General features: G+C 53.6%; 1 protein-coding gene and 1 long non-coding RNA gene across 2 annotated transcripts; one reads left to right on the forward strand and one right to left on the reverse strand.

The window, feature by feature from the left end:
- Positions 1-1,108: 1,108 nt before the first annotated feature.
- LOC149120066 (uncharacterized) lies at positions 1,109-3,251 on the reverse strand. The gene is made up of 2 exons (XR_016226772.1): positions 2,991-3,251; positions 1,109-1,436 (listed from the first exon to the last, which is right to left on the reverse strand). It is a non-coding gene; the product is annotated as an uncharacterized LOC149120066 (long non-coding RNA).
- A 117-nt stretch (positions 3,252-3,368) lies between these two features.
- Positions 3,369-8,111, forward strand: SIX1 (SIX homeobox 1). Its single transcript, XM_002719545.6, has 2 exons — positions 3,369-4,263; positions 6,210-8,111. The coding sequence occupies exons 1-2, from the start codon at positions 3,704-3,706 to the stop codon at positions 6,502-6,504; spliced, it is 855 nt and encodes a 284-aa protein (XP_002719591.1). The 5' UTR covers positions 3,369-3,703; the 3' UTR covers positions 6,505-8,111.
- Positions 8,112-17,841: the final 9,730 nt, after the last annotated feature.

Consider the following 17,841-nt stretch of genomic DNA (forward strand, 5'->3'; position numbering starts at 1 on the left):
CTGCCTGAGCCCTCGGCCTATTCAGACCTCGCGGGCAGCAGCGTCCCCGTCGAAAGCAGGTGGGCGGCTGCTCCGGCGCCGCGCGGGCCGCCGAGGCCGGGCTCCCTAGGGTCGAGGGCACCGGAGTTTCCGACAAAGCAGAGGACAAAAAGCTGAGCGTCGTCACCGCAGCCCGGATCGGGGTTGGGGGCGGGAAGGGGGTGTCTCCGCACTGTCCCAGAGCGACGACACCGGTTTATTAACGCCTCTGGATGCCCTTCCCTTCCGAGTATCTGTAGGTAAAGTGGGATCCCCGTGGTCGAAGAAATTCCAAGAAAGCAGGCTGGTGACACCCAAGCCTCTCAATTCCAAAGCCAGAAGGGAAGCGAGTGGGTCCCGGCTGGAGGGGTTTGAGCTAAGGCCTTGTGTCAAGCCCGCTCAGAAACCCCAGCAGCTCCTGTCTTTCCTCGTCGGCCTCTCCATCCGCCAGAGAAGCGCACCCGGCCTTTACCTGCCCCCGGGAGGCACCGAAGCGCCGAAACCCGGCGTCGGGTGCCCGCAGCCGCCGCCGGGCTGGAGGGGCTCGTTCCCTTTAAGCCTCCGACGCATCTCTGTTTTTCGTGTGATTTGCATTGACAGCGAAGGTTTTATGTTACCAGAACAACCCAAACCTTTCTGTGTGCGATTTAAAATGGATCGCTTGGTTTATGCGGTTTGTAAATTCATGTCATTTTACCTCTTTTAGTGGTTTTCAGTGAAAGGTTCCATTTTGGGAAACCTTATATATCCGAGCCAATAATTAACATTTATAACAATTGGTTCCCCTAACCGAGGGATCGAAATAGCAGGTAGGACCCTTGGAACAAAGCGCAGAGCACTTTCCTTTCTAGCTAACGCGATCGGTTGGATTAAACGCCAAGAAAAGGGCCAGCGGGCTTGGGCACCGGCCCTCGGACCTCGGGCGCTCCTCACCAATCACAGAACCCACCCCGTCTTCCCTGCGGTCGCCCACGTCTTCCTTCTGAAGAGAGATGGGAAGAAGTGTGCAGGGAGGTCTGGAGGAAGCAGGGTTTCAGCGGTGGTCCTACTGGCGTCTAATCGCCCTCTCTCTGCTCGCTGTCATCTCCTGTAGAATTTATACCTGCCTTTATTTGTCCAAGCTATGCCTCATTTCCGTATACAAAATTGTTAATTACAAAGCACACCGCATACTCAGCACACTGTTTGTCTTTTCAGGGACTCGGCTGTGCTGCAAGACCTCCCTCCACCCCACCCCCATTATAATTGTGCGCACTTGCTCCAGACTTTAGGGTATTAGCTGATTTTCGGAGCCTGGTTTAAGCCTCCGTTCCGGTCCTCACACAGCTGCGTTGTCAATAAGACTGTTCCAAGCAGAGACATTCGTTCTGGCAGGACACCGCAGCTCCTCAAGACTTCATCTGAAAACATCACGGGCACTAAAATAAGACAGCGAGGGAAAATTACCAGACACATGGCCTTGGACTCAGAGTGCCAGGCTTCTAGTTTAGCAAGTAAGTCACTGAGCGTACCATGTGGCAGGGGTTCTTTTGAAACCACACGCACCCATTAAATGCATTTTTTTAAAAAAAATTAGCCTAGAGGTAATGAAATATCAGCATCTGCTTCCAGCGTCTAATTGCATGGGATACAGAGAGCTTGCAGGCTGCAGAAAGCATTGTGTAGGAGTTCAGCAGGGAGGCAGCTCCCTCTCTGCTTGAATCTCCCCAGAGGCGGCGCTGACGTGGGAAACCTGTAAGAGTTGACCATGGACATTGCAGGGTGCACTGGGTGGGGTGCATTATTTTAAAACCATATAAATTATACAAGGAGAAACCCACACAGGCTCTCCTCCTGCCACTTATGTCTCTCTATGCTACAGATTCTGTAATGCAGGGCTCTTTGACTGATGGAATCCAAACATATTTAAAGAAGATGAGCAAGTTTAAAGAGCCTAGGGTTTGTTCTTCTCCATCCCCTAAGAGGGCGCGTTGCAATCAAAAGCATTTTTGAAGTGTACTTAAAATTCTGTTTTGAACTTATCTAATCAGAGATAAGTATAGTCATAAAGTCCTTCTCCTTCCACCATTTGGCTTCCCTTATCTCCACTCATTGTTCTTATCTCCTGCCAGTCTCAGCTACTGACAATAGATTATCTCTGTTTAGAGAGGCTAATTGTTTTCAGAATCTTTTTAATAATTGCTTTGGAACAAGGTGTGCAAATGAGGCTTAAGATAATTACAGCTTCATTTGTTGGTGCAGTTTTACTACACATTCTTCACACATGGAGCAAAATAGCAGATGACGGGACTGAAATTGCCAGACATCTCTGTTGTCTGGTAGTACACACGCACGCACGCACACGCGCACATGCAGTCTTTATTTAATCATCTTCTTGCAACCACTGTCCGCGTCCCTTTGAGGATAGTGTCCCTCTCAGAGCAGGGCAAAGGATTACGTTACAACCGACGGTTACTGGAGCCGGGGCACAGTTTTATTTAATTTACACCCCGTCCAGCGCCTTTCCCAAAGCATTTTTGCTAATGGCAAGCAAAGCTTCTAGGCTTTCCTCAGTAGCAGAAGCGGCGTGGGAGAGCGATCGCGCGGCTGAGAAACTGAGGCTAGAAGCCTGCTGGCTCCTGTACGGCGCAGAACGCCACGAACCCTCGAAGTCGCCACCCGACAAAAGCGACTCTCTTTTAACCAGCTCTTCGCCATGTCGCAAACCCGGGTGGCCCTCGGAGGACGCGGTCCGGCGGCTAATTCCAGTGCCCCGCGGAAGGCGGTGGGGAGAGGGGAGAGGAAGGAAGGGGGTGGGGAGGGGCGAGGCTGGGCCCCTGGGGCTGTAGCGAACCCGGGGAGAGAAACCACTTCTCTAGCGCCCGCAGCCCAGAGCCCGGGTCGGTTCTTGTATTATTTATCGCGTTCCATACGCTATTCATCAATCCATTATTTATTCATTCCAACATTAAGGTAATTAAATATGAGCTCACCGAGAAAGGGCCAGTCTGCAAGGGGCCGAGGCAGGAGCACCGAGGGAGAGGAGGGGAATTAGAACGCTCAGGGCCATTGATTCGTGCGGACACGCGCGCGGCTCCCCTTAGATGACACTGGCGAGGGGGCGCGCGCTGCAGTGCGGCGACTCTTCGCCCACTCCCCCACCCCCGCAGCGCGGCTCCCTCCCACCGGCCGCACCTCGCTTCCCACCTCTTAGGGTTGGTCACTCGCCTCCCACCACTCCCTACCCCCCGCTCGGCAGCCTCGCCCTCCCCGCGCGGGGCGGTGCGGCCCAGCGGCCCGGCCGGGCGGTGCGCGGGCAGGCCAGCCCCGGATAGGCGCCGCCGGCAGCCAATCAGCGAGCCGGGGACGCTGCGCGCTTTAAGGCCGCTGCGGGGAGAACAGAAACCAACTTCCCCGGCCACGAGCAGCATCCACCGGGCGGGAGGCCGGAGCCAGCGAAGCCCGGAAGGCTGAGGAGTGTGCCGGCCGCTCGGCGTCCAGCGCGCCGCCCGCCCCCCCCCCTCCACGCCCCGCTCCTCCGCGTCTTCCTCGGCCGCCCACCCCCCCAAGTTCCGACTCGCTCGCTCTTCCACGCAAAGCCTGGGGAGGGGGTTAGGAGCAGCCGCGCCCCCCTCCCAGCGGCCGCTTTTTGGGCTCTGCTCCCTGCCGCGTGCGCCTGAGCCGCGCGCCCCGGCAGGCCTCAGCCATGTCGATGCTGCCGTCGTTCGGCTTCACGCAGGAGCAAGTGGCGTGCGTGTGCGAGGTTCTGCAGCAAGGGGGAAACCTGGAGCGCTTGGGCAGGTTCCTGTGGTCGCTGCCCGCCTGCGACCACCTGCACAAAAACGAGAGCGTGCTCAAGGCCAAGGCGGTGGTCGCCTTTCACCGCGGCAACTTCCGCGAGCTCTACAAGATCCTGGAGAGCCACCAGTTCTCGCCGCACAACCATCCCAAACTGCAGCAGCTCTGGCTGAAGGCGCACTACGTGGAGGCCGAGAAGCTCCGCGGCCGGCCCCTGGGCGCCGTGGGCAAGTATCGGGTGCGCCGAAAATTCCCGCTGCCGCGCACCATCTGGGACGGCGAGGAGACCAGCTACTGCTTCAAGGAGAAGTCGCGGGGCGTGCTGCGGGAGTGGTACGCGCACAACCCCTACCCCTCGCCGCGCGAAAAGCGGGAGCTGGCCGAGGCCACCGGCCTCACCACCACGCAGGTCAGCAACTGGTTTAAGAACCGGAGGCAAAGAGACCGGGCTGCCGAGGCCAAGGAAAGGTACGCGGCGTGGTTCCCGCCGCTCGGGCGACCCCGGGCAGCCTTCCCAACCCCTCCGCCCCTCCCCGCCCCCGCAGGCACCCGCCACTCGGTGCTCCCCGCCAGCGGGAGCGCGTCCGCGGGGCGGCGCCCGGGCCTCGGCGGGTTCCGCAGCGAAAGTTCGTGAACTCGGAGGTTGCTTGCCAGGGACGGGGGCCTCGCTGGCTCTGAGCGCCGCGCGCGGGCCTCTCTGAGTCGTGGGTGTTGGGAAGTATTGGCGCTAGATTTGTTTTTGGAGCCTTCCCGGCCGGCTGCGGCCAGGAGCTGGGCGAAGGGTGAGAACCTCCGGACGAACGGCGAGGGAGGCGTCGAATGGGGATCGCGGAGAACGCGGGTCGGCGGGGGCTGAGCGGAGCGGTGAAGCCGCCCCGAGCCGTCGGCTGGGCCCCCCTGCCACCCGGTTCTCCCCTCGCTACGTCCTGCTGGTCTCCGGCCTGGGAGTCGCCTGCTTCATTCCGCCCTAGCCGGACAAAGGGAGGCAGGCGTCTTTAAACTAAACGCACAGCGAGGAGGGCTTGGGGGAGAGCTGGAGCCGCTGGTACCGCTCCCCGCCCCGGCGCCCCGAGCCAGAAGGGATCGCCCCTGGCAGTGTGGCCGGGGCGCCGCAGCCCGTCCGCCCCCGGTCCGTGCCGCCGCCCGGGGCGACGGAGGGGTCTCAGGCGCAGACGCCACTGGTCCTGGGGCGCAGAAGGCAATCTATTTCCAATCCGCCTCCGCCTCTCCCCTCCTAGCGCCAACACCCTCGGCCACCTGGCCGGCCTCCATCCGTGCGCTGGAGTTTCCGACCGAGACTGGGAAGGCGGCGAGGAGAGCGCTCCGCGAAGCCGAGGAGTTTTGGGGGAAACCTGAGCGCAAGGGCCGGCTGGGTTTCCTTTGTTCGCTTCCAAGCCTGGGGGCCCGAAGATCTGGCTTCCTCTTTCCCCCTCGGGGTGGAAAACCGCGGGGGGGATCGTGTACGTTCAGCTGAAATGGGCTGTCTGGGAGAGAGGCCGCGGGCCGGGGAAAGGGAGGGGGAGAGCGGCGGGCGCCGGTTTGGGGAGGACCCGCGAGCGCTTGGAAGGCGGAAGCGTCCAGGGCAGCGCCGCCCTGGAGCTAACCCGGACTCGGTGCCTTGGACGCGCGTACGGGCGCGCCGGGCAGCTCCGCTCCCCGGTCGGAGGGGACTGGCCTGGGGTGAGCTTCGGCGGCGAGTTTGACAGGGGCCGCGAGGGGCTGAGCAGTGGGCAAGTCGCAGGGCAGCAGGTTCCAGTTAGCCTTTACTTTCAAAACGCCATCCCAGAAGCCGGGCCCAAGGGCCCACTCCCTGATGAAATCCGAGAGACTGGCCGCGCTCCCTGTGTTTGCTCAGGTCACTGGGCCGCGCTGGGCACCACTTCCCGTGACCCGTCCAGTGCCTCCGAACCCGCCACCTCCGGGCAGGGGGGCAGGGAAGCTCCTCGTTTAATTGTTTCCGCAGATGGGAACAGAGCAATTGACTCGATGTACCCCAAACATGTGTGCCCTGGGCGCTGCGTTTGTCCCCTGGCCATTTCTCTATCATCAACAACCATTTGTTGGAAGAGTTCGCCGTTAACGTCTGAATGTGCTCTTAGTTGGTAGGCGTTTCAATGCAAGGCCTTGGCACGTTTTTTGTTTGTTGCAAGTAAGACCTGTGCATCTGGCTTTCTGAAATCTGGGAATGACAGAGACCTGGCTCCCCGCGGCAGGCTGTGTCCCTAATTTCTGCCTCCTCACCTCCTCTGTGACCCTCAGGGACCGTGGAGAGGGGGGCGACGGCGGCAGAGCCCTTCCATTTGGGTTGGTGACAGATTGCACAATGGCCCTCTCCTCCTTCCAGCGCCCCTCCCTCCAGCTCACACTTTTTTTTTTCTTTTTGTAACCATATGGTGTTGTCCTGTCTGTCTTAGGGAGAACACGGAAAACAATAACTCCTCCTCCAACAAGCAGAATCAACTCTCTCCTCTGGAAGGGGGCAAGCCGCTCATGTCCAGCTCAGAAGAGGAATTCTCACCTCCGCAAAGTCCAGACCAGAACTCGGTCCTTCTGCTACAGGGCAACATGGGCCACGCCAGGAGCTCAAACTATTCCCTCCCGGGCTTAGCCGCCTCGCAGCCCAGCCACGGCCTGCAGGCTCACCAGCACCAGCTGCAGGACTCTCTGCTCGGCCCCCTCACCTCCAGTCTGGTGGACTTGGGGTCCTAAGCGGGGGCGGCCCTGGGCCTTGAAGGGATGGCTGGAACAGCAACCAACCAGAGCGACTAGGGACACTTGTAAATAGGAATCAGGAACACCCTTGCAGCTTGTTTCTGGGGTTCTTTGCGCATAAAGGAATGGTGGACTGCCACAGATATCTCTTGAAAAAAATCGAAGCCGATGGTGATTTCAAACTTTAGTCTCCCTCTTCTCTCTGACCCTTCACTTTTGCGTTTTCCCGTCCCAGTGTGGAGATCAAGGGGGGGAAAAACCCAAAAACAAAAGCACCCAGGCATTGTTCTGAGCGACCAATGCACCTTCTTCGAATACCTTTCTTTTCTTTCCCCCCCAATGAACAGGAATTGCAAGTCAACTGGATTTTAATTATTTTCTTTTAATTTATTTAAGGAAAACTATTTTGGAAAGAGGAAAAAGAAATGGAGAGAGAGAGAGAGAGAGAGAGAGAGGTGTCAAAATAATTATGAAAATAGGAACCTCCTGCCTGGAGGAACTGGCTGTATTCTTAACATGAGTAGGAAAAATATAATCATACCACTTTTTTTTTGATGATGGGAAAATTAAGTTTACATTTTTCATATTTAGTGTTAAATAATTTTATGTAGATTAAAATAAAAGAACAGTATTAGGGGGAAAACCAAGTGCCTAAATGTCTTAATACTGTCTAGTGTGAGGCAGTTAGAATAGAAGTCAACATTAGTGATACAACTGTTTTATTGTCAAATTTGGTGGGGTTTTTTTTTTTTTGGTTGTTGTTTGTTTTCTTGGTTTTTTTTTTTTTAAGTGACAAACTCTAAAAATGTACCAATGTGAAAAATAACTTTCCTGAATGCATTAGGTCTCCTGTGCTCACAGCTGTCAGCCCATAGCCGCCTCCTGCTCACGGGGCTCTCCTGTGCCCAGCGTCCAGCTTGCACAATGTGGCGACAGATCTGGCGTCCTGGTATTCGTTACTAAAACAGCATGTGTTTTCAGGTTTCTTTTCTATTGTACCTAAACCAGTCTAAATTAAAACTTGGTAGAACACCAGGAGTACGATTCTGTTTCTCAAAGGTGAGTTGTGTATTACTGTCATTGGGCCCTATTTTTTTTAATGCTTTCCGACTTAACGGTGGTTATGAATTACAAGGTGACTTTTAAGGCCATCACCTGAATCAAGAGTCCTACCTAACTTAATAGTATGACAGAGAAAAGTGAGTTTAGCTTTGGAGTATTTATTTATTTTTTATTATTTAGATATGCAGTTTCGTTTACCACTAGTTCTTAATGGCATTTATATGGTAGCTCTTTTGTGTTAATAAATTTATGACAACACTGTGAAATTAAAAATAATTTATCTGTTTGGGGGGAAAAATAGGGAACTCGACCAAGGAGAGACACATTGTGGATGAATCTGCGCAGAGAGAAAGAAGACCAGCAGAACAGGGGCTTTTTTTTTTTTTTTTCAGGGCTGCCTGGTAGTGTCCAGAAAAATCCCAATAATCTTGTAGGCTCCATATTATTTTTTTTTGCCTGAGGCAAAATGATGTATCTTCTGTATTTAGCTTTAAAAATTAGTGAACAAATGGCATTATTTATTAAAACTCTACTCAGGATAACAGGAGTGGCTTGCTTGTGCTTTGTAAAATATTGTTCCCTAGGGAGAGTTTACTTTCTGACATGACAGTTACATAATTTTTATTTTTTTCCCCATCTATACGTGTCACCATGGATGTGTTCATTTCTTTCTTAGGCTTTCTTATTGTTCCTGTCCTGGTTCCGGAGCCTGGAGGGGTGTGCTTGTGTGTTTTGTTTTTTAGCTGTCAGGTTGCTTTGAGAGCTGGGCGCGCCGTGTCTGACCGTAGTGGCTTTTACTTATAAAGTCATTTTCCCGTCGGTGATGGACAGATGTACACAGGGCCGCTATGAGACCGTCACCGGGGCTGGGGCTCAGGGTCCCAGGCTCCCTTGTTAGTGTTTTGGATCATTAAGTCGGTGTTTATTTAAGTCACTAGGGTGTTTATTCTCTGCGTCTTGGGCCACGGAAAAAAGGCCCCCCTCTGCGGGAGGGGCTCGCGCAGGGAAATCTCCGCGCATTCTTCGCATTCACTCCCCAAAGCAAACACCCCGCACCGAGATAGTTTGCAATGACCCCGATAGGTTTCAAAGGACGCCGCGGAAATCTCCCCGGACAACAAGGAAGGGCCAATTACTTTAATGTCTTCCCCGCCCTGGACGCCCACCCCGCACTCCCAGCTCGGCCCCGCGCAGGCTCCGGCGCCGCGGGCACCCACGGCCCGAGCTCCCCGCAGCCCGGGTCGCGGGATCTCAGCGAAGAGCGGAGGGGCCGCTCCCGTAAAAGGCCTCGTGATTACTGCTTGTAAACTCGTTAAAAGGACAATTTTCTGTCACAGCCATAAACTCTTTGTAAAAAAAAAAAAAAAAAAAAAAAAACCCTGGCACCGGATCCAGGGCGCGCATATTCCAGATGTGTTTAATAAGAAATTGCACAATCTGCCTCTCTTTCCGCCGCGCTCGGCCCCGTCTGGCGAAAAAGCGACGGGCGGGAGGAGGCGAGAAAGTGGATACCGCTTGCAGTTCTCTTGGCAATCGCTTTAGATCCATCATTAGGGGGAACTAACCATATTTTTCCCCCCTTGAGGAACTCTCGGAGAACCAGCTGTTCAGGGACCTCCAATTCGGGGTTTAACCGAATCGAGAGCCGCTTCTGGGTGCTCCCCTCCGGGTTTCGTCCCGACAGCCAGAAGCCAAGAACAAGGGCTCGTAAAGAAAGTGTTTGCAGGGTGAAAGCTCACCGCATTCTGCCCAGTGAAATGCGAAGACAAACACCTGGGCGATTTTTTTAAAGAGATGTTTTAGGTCTGAACTCGCGGTCGGTCGGCCGGCTCCCCGCTGGCTGCTTTGCCCTGACCTCTTTCTTGGCTGACAACGAACCTTCCTGAATTCTCCGAGGCCAAGCAGTTTGGCCGGCAGTTCCCGAGGTTTTGGCTTAGCAGGTAGGGAGCCGAGAGCCCCCGCGAGCTGCGGGCGGCGAGGAGGGCCCCCCTCCCCGGGGGGCCGCGCGCTGCGGGTTCAGGACCTTTTCCCTGCACAGAGACCGCTTGAGCTTGACCCGGAGCCGCAGTGGAAGCTTCCAGGAGGAGGCGGGCAGAGGCGTCGGCGCGGATGGGCGGGCTCTGAGTCTGCGGAGCAGCGACCCCGGCCCCACGCGCCGAGAGCCAGCGGAGCACCTGGGTACCGCACGGCGCGGAGGCGCCTTCTCGGTGCAGCTGCACCCGCGCTGCGCCACGGTGGCTGGAGGGGGATCTTCCCCTTTCTTCCGCATCCCCTCGCCGAGAGGGCTTTGGCAGAGCCCGCGGGCAGGCTGCCAGGCTGCGATCTGGGGGCGCACCTTGGCCATTGTGCCCTCCCGAGGCGAAGGGAGAGGCCCGGGAACCGTGGCTCTCGGCTCCCTCACGGGTTCCGAGACTCGCCGGCCCGCGCAGCACCCTGAGCATGGAGGCAGCCAGGCGGGCCTCCAGAGGCCAGGCCAGCAGGCCGTGGCCTGAGCTTTGCAGAGCGAGGCAGCTGTCGTCGACTCCCAGGCCCCAGGCCCCGCAACCCTCTCTGAGTGGGACTGCTCAGCGCAGGGCGAGGCAGGTGCGCGACGCGGGGCGCACCTCTGCGGGGTTGGAACGGGGCCCTGTCGCCGCGGGATCGAGGCGTCTTGGCTGCGCGAAGCTCTCAGAGCTCGCGGCCGCAGGTGTGAGCGCTCCCTGGTTCTCGGGCACCGCGCTCGGGCCGGGGCCGCTGGCTGAGGCCTAGGGAGCTTGGTCGGAAGGCGGCCTGGGCTTGGCCATCCGTTTTCCTCTGTGCTTCTTGCCTCGGAGTCTGCCCGTCTCCTTCTTCGCTTCCCGGGGGCTCGGCTTGGGCGCTCGACTTGGATTCTGCGCGCTCGGCAGAGGGGCGCTAGCAGGCAGGGTGCCCCCTTTCCTGAGCTCATCCTAGAACTTCCCGCGTTGGGGAGACGGGGCTCCGCTTCTTAGGCTGGGCAGCGCCGGTTGTGTCCCCCTTCTCCAGCGGGCCAGGGAAGAGCCAGGCGCCTTCCCCAGGCGCAGCCCGCGAGCTCCGGGGACAAGGCCGCGGCCGAGGCCCACAGCACGCTTGAGTGGAGCGGTCGCGGCGCCCTCTGTCCCCACGTTGACAGGGCCGGGTGGGTCAGGGTTAAGGCTAGGGAGGTGGCTGTGGCCGCCCCGTGCGCTCTCCGCCGTCTTTCTCCTTTTTCCACGCTTTCCCCAGGAGAAGACTCTAAAAGCTCTCCCAGACTGCTTCCTGCAGCCGCCCGAGGCCCGCCGGATTGCGCCCGTGCCCACCTCGCCCACTTGGAGCAACCCTAGTGGGCACACCCGAGGGCTCCGGCCCACGGCCTGCACGCCCGCTTCCGCCGCGACCTCGGCCAGGAGGGGACCTCTGACGGACATCTGCCCTCCCCCACCAGTTGACTCCAATAATTCCACCTGGGAGAGTCTCTGCAGCGGATGGGTTGGGTAAGAGAGGGGCGAGCCAGCCAGGGACAAAAATAATCCAAACCGTGGGCGAATTTGTTGGCGATTCGTCTACTCCTGGAAAGGCCACGTTTCTGCAATGTTTTAAACCCAGCACGCGCGCGCGCGCACACACACACACACACACACACACACACACCCCAACTTCGTTCCAGCTGATGAAATCGGAGACCCGTTCTCCCACTGAGGATGACAATCAGGGTTTTCGACGCTGTGGTCCTTTCAGACAGCGAGAACCAACAGTGCAGTAGCATTTAAAAACAAAGAGAGAGAGGCTGCTGGAGGCCCGAGCACCCGTCCTCTTCTGCAACCGAGTTTCACCTTCTCTCCTTGGAACTTGTTACTGCGCAGCTGGGACCCGGCTTCCCAGCAGGTGGCTGTCTCCCGCCGCTCTGCGACCTGGGAATATTTTTCTGCCCCCTCTCCTTTGGAGAAAGTGCTCACTGTTTTCCTTTGCCACAGTGTTAAAATATTCTTGAGATCACATTATTTTTCTGTGATCCAACAGAAGAATGCAGAAAAGAAACAAAAACAGAAAACCAAAAACCCAAACCCAGTCTTGTCTTTGGAAAAAGGTTGACTTTAGATTTCACACACACTTCCCTGGGCCTGAGGTGACTACAGCACTGCCAGTGAAACCCGGGTACCCTGCCTTGGGTGCTGTCCCGTCTGTGCTACCATTGGTGGCTGCCTTTAAAAAGGCAGATAAATAAGCAGGCAGGGTCTGGCCTTTTACTTATGTAAGAAGACATGGAAATGTATACCTCCTCCCTCCAGCTGGCCTCCTGTCCTTCCTACCCTTCCTAAACTAAGAGGATAAATATCTTATGAGACTGACATAAGCACACTCAAATGGAAAGCCTCATGGATTAGCACAAGGCAAATTTATTTTAATTTGCTCTATAATTTATTTTAATTTAGAATTTAAAATTGATTATGGTTTTTTAAAATGCCATGGCTTATTTGTAGTAGAAATAGTCCAGCAGTGAGAGAGTTGGGGATTGGTGGCGGTTCAAGGCCTGAGCCTCATGAGATACCTGTGGGATCTTAAAGAACAGTCTAGACTACATATCTTTACTGACATAAACCATTAAAGTAAGTATCTCAGGGTTTTTAGAGGAACATTGAAATCATTTTCTTGAGCTAGTGAGTAACATCCTTGACTCAAAAATCTGCAAGATTCCAGCCAGTATGCCTGTAAATTTGACTTTCTAGGTGTTTATTTTTCAATATAATGTGGTTTTTTTTGGGCCATAAAATAGGATATTTTATTACAACTCTGGAAAATTGACAAAAAAAGAAAACAGAGGGGAACACCTCCTTCGACCATTCTAATTTAACTGACACTAATTTGGAAAAGCTACAGTAGATACATAGGGGTAAGTGTATAAGGTAAGAATTGTTACAAACTCCAGCACGTCAAGGCCTTTGGCTCCCAAGGCAAGGCTTTTGTACCACTCTGCAATACTTCAGTACTAGCTGGAGTTGCCAGTGATCCAAGTGGTCTAGATACCGGGTCTGGGAGCCCCCACCCCAAAACACTCCCCACAAACTAGCCCAGACCCACGGAGCTGTGACACCTCTAGTTGGCCTTCACAGTCACTGCATTAAACTCTAAGTACCTGTGTGCAGTTCCCCCTTGCAGACTTTTTGGTTGGGGGGGTGGGCATGTACAATCCTTGGGGAGGGTGAGATGGCACAGCTTGCAATGCCTCCTAAAGATGACTACCTCTAGCTCAAGGAGGTCGTACAAGGAAGACAGTATTAGCCCTGTATTTATCTAGTATGCTCTGAAGATGAGGGTGAACAATCTTTTTAAAAAATTAAGGGGGATGGAAGGTCAACGTGCCTTAGTATTTATGAAGTGAAAAGAACGTTTAAACAATCGAAGCTTTGTCCGTCTTCAGATATGTGTGGTGAATATTTTCTATGCATTGCTGATGCTATATAAACATAACATGCTTCCTCCTAAAGTCGAGTTCTTGATTTTAATTGAAGAATAATATTGCTCAGGGCTCTACCTCTGAGTACAGATAGCTAATCCAAGAAAATCAGTTCTGGGAATCTGGAACCAATGGCTATTTTCAAAATAAACAGATGAAATCTTCATAAAGAAGGCCAGGAGGGTTATTTTACACAGCCTATCTCCTGATTTCTCTCACAAAAAAAAAAAAAAAAAAAAAAAAAAAAAAAAAAAACCTGCTATCTATGGAAGAACTAAAAAATGGAATGATAATATAAGACCCCAGGCCATATTTCTACTCAAAAAGAAAAAATAAATAAGTCTGATTTAAGGTTCCCAAGCTGTCTTGTCTAACTTTTCCAATGTTAATATATCTTAGAAGCAAATCTGGATGTATTTCCTTTTTTCTCTTTATTTTTTCTCTCCAAGGGGATAGGTGAGAGGGAAGAAATATGAAAAGGAAAAATAGAACTGAATACAAAATAATGGCAACTGAAAATCCACTGCACTGCTGAGTAAGCAGCAGTTATACGGTATCCACAGAGATGAACCCCAGTGACCTTCTGCAGCCACGGCACTGAGCAAATGGGAAAATGGGAGGCCTGAAGGGGTGCTCTAAGAGCACAGAGCCCAAGGTGCAGGCTCCACAGGACTGACCGCGGGAGGGGCCGAGGACCAAGCGCCCATGGACAGGAGCTTCTTAGCAGTGCCTTTTGGAGGTTTTCCTTTTTCTGGGCTCAAGCCCAGCTGCACCGACTCTCAGGCAGGAAGGAGATGTCAGAAGCCACCTGGACTTAGGGACCAGGTGACAAGAAGCCGCCTCGTCCTCTCCCAGTTCCCCCACGTCCCGTCCCGTGGTCACCAAGATGGGAGGTCCATCAAGATGTTCCCTTCACCTCTCATCCCAGTATTTGGTGTGAATGGGTGCACTGTTTTCTGCATATGCGGTTTTTTTTTTTTTTTTTTAATTCTCCTGGGGGGCAAGAAGGAGTTAATTCGCTTTCTGATAGGTTTCACACTGTGGGCAGGTCTGCCAAAAAAAAAAAAAAAAAAAAAAAAAAAAAGGAAACCGAGAACAGCCCTATGATTAATTCTACCTGTTTTTCCCATGAGCGATCACCTGCTCCAGGGGTCATGAATAGCAGGTAGCTCTCCCTCTCCTGGGCTCTGAGAGCTTCGTTTGTTTGGTGACAGCTGAGTGACAAGGCCTGAAACTCGAGCCCAAGGCCCGGGCCTGATGTGGGGATAAAAACCCTGGATGTTCCCTCAAACATTTCAGGAAATGAAAGTTGTAACGCGATCCCTCCTGCGCCCCCATCTCCCCCTAGCAAACACAAAAGCTCAAAGGAGCCTTCTCGGGTTGGATTCGGCCTGCCCGTGGACGGAGGGCCTCGCGCGGGCGGGGCAGGCGCGCGGGCCGGCGAGGGGAGCGAGCGGAGGCCGCAGCTTCCCGCCGCGGCCCCGGCGCCCACGGGCAGCGCGGGACGCCGTCGCCGCCCCGCTCTCGCGGCGGTTCCGGTCCACCCGGGCCCCTCCCGGCCCGCGCGGCCTCTGCGCCGGGGATTGGGCCGCAGAGCAGGCCTGGGCCCGGCCCTCGGCCTCCGCGTGCCGGGGTAGGGGCTCAGGGGCCCACGCTGGGCCGAGCGTCGCTCAGGGCGCGCGCCCAGCTCGGCGCCCTCGCGCTCGGCCGGCCTCGCCCCGTCCGTCAGCAGCCTCCATCTGCCCCGGGCCCAGGGCAGCCTCCGGCCCTGGCCGATGGAAGCTTCCAGCCGGCGTGGGGGTGGGGAGCTGCGGTGGGCGGAGGCCCCTCCGCGGCCGTCCACTCGTGGGTGGGTCGTGCCGCCTGTCCATCACCCGGTGGGTGGGAGGCAGCAGGCCCAGGGCCCCTCCGGGCGAGTTTTTCTCCGTAACCCAAACAGCTGCGGCTGGTTTGTTTTCTTACAGAATTTTTTTTCCCCTTCTTTCTCCTATGCTCGGGAATCTTTGCCAGGCAGCATTATCAGCTTCCATTTCTCGCCTCAACCTTTCCTGGTGATTGTTAACTTTTTATTATTTCTTTTTCCGATTAAACGTGGAAACACATTGCAGAAATGAATGCTTTAGCCCCCTTCCAAGTGATTTGTCATTTGGGGGGTACATTTAAATGGGTTTTATTGTTCATCAGTGGACTTCTACCATATATGATGGCATCTACGTAAGAGTTCAAATCATGAGAAAGAGAAGTAGCACAGCCCAAGCATTGTAGATTGGGGAACTGGTGTTTGGCCTCGCAGAGTGGCACAGTGCGGCCTTGGCAAGTTACCCCATTTTCTCAGCATGTCTTCCCCGCACAACGAGGAACCATGATGGAAAACGCTTAGCACAGTGGACGTATAATGAGCAGTAGCTTTAGCTACAACACGCTCCATGGAAACACGAGTTCCCCTACAGGGGCCTGAGGTCTGAGCAGCCTGCGAGCTGTAGTCAAACCTGAAATTGATTTCCTGAAGCTCTGAGATAAGAGCCTGGAAATTGAACTCCAAGTAATTTAATTCCGAAATAATATTTATCTTATTTATTTTTACAACATTTATTTATTTACTTATTTACTTTGAGAGAGGGAGAGAAAGAGAGAAGACTCCCCAAAAGCCCTCAACAGCTGGGACCGGCCCAGGCTAATGCTCCGCAGCCTGGAACTCAGCCCAGGTCTCCCACAGGAGTGGCAGGGACCCGACTCCTCCGACGATAGCTGCTGCTTCCCAGGGTGCTCGTTGGCAGGAAGCTGGGATCAGGAGCAGAGCGCACCGGCCCACCAGGGGGGTCTTAACTGCTAGGCCAAACACCAGTCCCCAGAGTGGTATTTAAACCTACCATATTTAAATCTACCGTTTCATTTCTTTCATGATTTCATTTCTCTCATGATTTGAACTCTAACGTAGATGCCATCATATATGGTAGAATTCCACTGATGAACAATAAAACCCACTTTAATGTGCCCCCCAAAATGACAAATTACTTGGAAGGGAACTAAAGCATTTGTCTGAGTGGAGAATTTGAGGCCCCACCTAACTGTGTCAACACAAGGGTAGACTAAGAAACCGCTTTGAAGATTTAATGCCTTGCTGATTTTCACACAGTGCTGGGTATAATGGCACCTGATGAATCTACTTTTTGGCTAAATGAAAGTGCTGCTGAAATGACGGAGAGTCTTTAGCTAGAACACAATTCCCAGGGCTGGAATTTGGCAAGGCCCTCTGGGGTGCATTTGTTCTCTCCTGACACGCTAATGATCACCAGGGATGAATAGCTCATTTTGACTTATACCATATCCTTCTCTGATTTCTAGTCCTTTCTCATTCAGATGTTATTGAAAGCAAAATGCGTAGCTGAGATTTTCTCAGGGAAAGGAGAAGGAGAGAGCTTTTGGGATTATGTTGGGCCTCTTCCCCCAGAACTACTGATGGGAGTAAGAACCCCAGCAGGGCTCAGAGAGACACCTGGATCCTGGGCCGGGTGTGCAGGTGGCAGGTGCTTTTAGGGCCGAACCCCTTTGCAATCATTCCATTGGTGTTGCTGGAAGTAGCGTTTTTATTCAGTTTTTTTTTTTAAGATTTATTTATTTATTTGAAAGTCAGAGTTACACAGAGAGGGAGAGGCATAGAGAGAGAGAGAGAGAGAGAGAGAGAGAGAGAGAGAGGTCTTCCATCTGCTGGTTCACTCCCCAACTGGCCAGAGCTGTGCTAATCTGAAGCCAGGAGCCCGGAGTCCTCTCAGGGTCTCCCATGTGAGTGCAATGGTCCAAGGACTTCAGCCATCTTCTACTGCTTTTCCAGGCCATAGCAGAGAGCTGGATCAGAAGAGGAGCAGCCGGGACATGAACCGGTGCCCATATGGGATGCTGGCACTGCAGGCAGGAGCTTTACCTGCTATGCCACAGCGCCGGCCCCTCAGTTTTTTAATACTACATTTTCCTCCAGCATCTTCGGTTTTTCTCAAAAGTATTCTGGCAAACTAAACACTGCACATGTTGGAATTTTTCAATTAGAGAAACTGATCTGTTTGTAGTCACCGTATATGCTGGAGGAAGAGTTCAACACTTTTTTTGTTGTTGTTTAAGAAAAATTCCATAACACATTCGTCAATTCTCTGAAGTGGAGGGAGAGGAAAAAGATGTGTGTTTAGAAATTTCCCCAAAAAAGCTCACATATACCATGCCTTATGCCTGAAGAATCTGAAGAATTGCACTTGTCCATATAACTACTTATTTTGGGCAAGTACATGTTCTAATATTATGTTACATTAAAAAGGTCATGGACAATGGAGTTAAAAGATAAAATTATTTTGGTGCAGAACAATTGAAATTGTGTATTTTTTCGCAATATACATTTCCATGAATTTTTGATAACCCCTTGTATGATTTTGAATTTTTTTGCACCAAAGTAAGCATATTTTAATTTTATGTCCCAAAAACTTTTTCAAAGCCTCTGTTTTTTTTTTTTTTTTTTTTTTTTTTTTGACAGGCAGAGTGGACAGTGAGAAAGAGAGACAGAGAGAAAGGTCTTCCTTTGCCGTTGGTTCACCCTCCAATGGCCGCCGCGGCCGGCGCGCTGCGCTGATCCGATGGCAGGAGCCAGGAGCCAGGTGCTTTTCCTGGTCTCCCATGGGGTGCAGGGCCCAAGCACCTGGGCCATCCTCCACTGCACTCCCTGGCCACAGCAGAGAGCTGGCCTGGAAGAGGGGCAACCGGGACAGAATCCGGCGCCCCACAAAGCCTCTGTTAATGCTTTCATTTGCAGAGTAAAGACTTGGATGTAAGTGGTACTCAGAAATGGATAGAAGATT

Source organism: Oryctolagus cuniculus, chromosome 20 (genome assembly GCF_051225735.1).
Source record: "Oryctolagus cuniculus isolate XC-2025 breed Fujian yellow rabbit chromosome 20, ASM5122573v1, whole genome shotgun sequence".
NCBI classification, from domain to species: Eukaryota; Metazoa; Chordata; class Mammalia; order Lagomorpha; family Leporidae; genus Oryctolagus; species Oryctolagus cuniculus.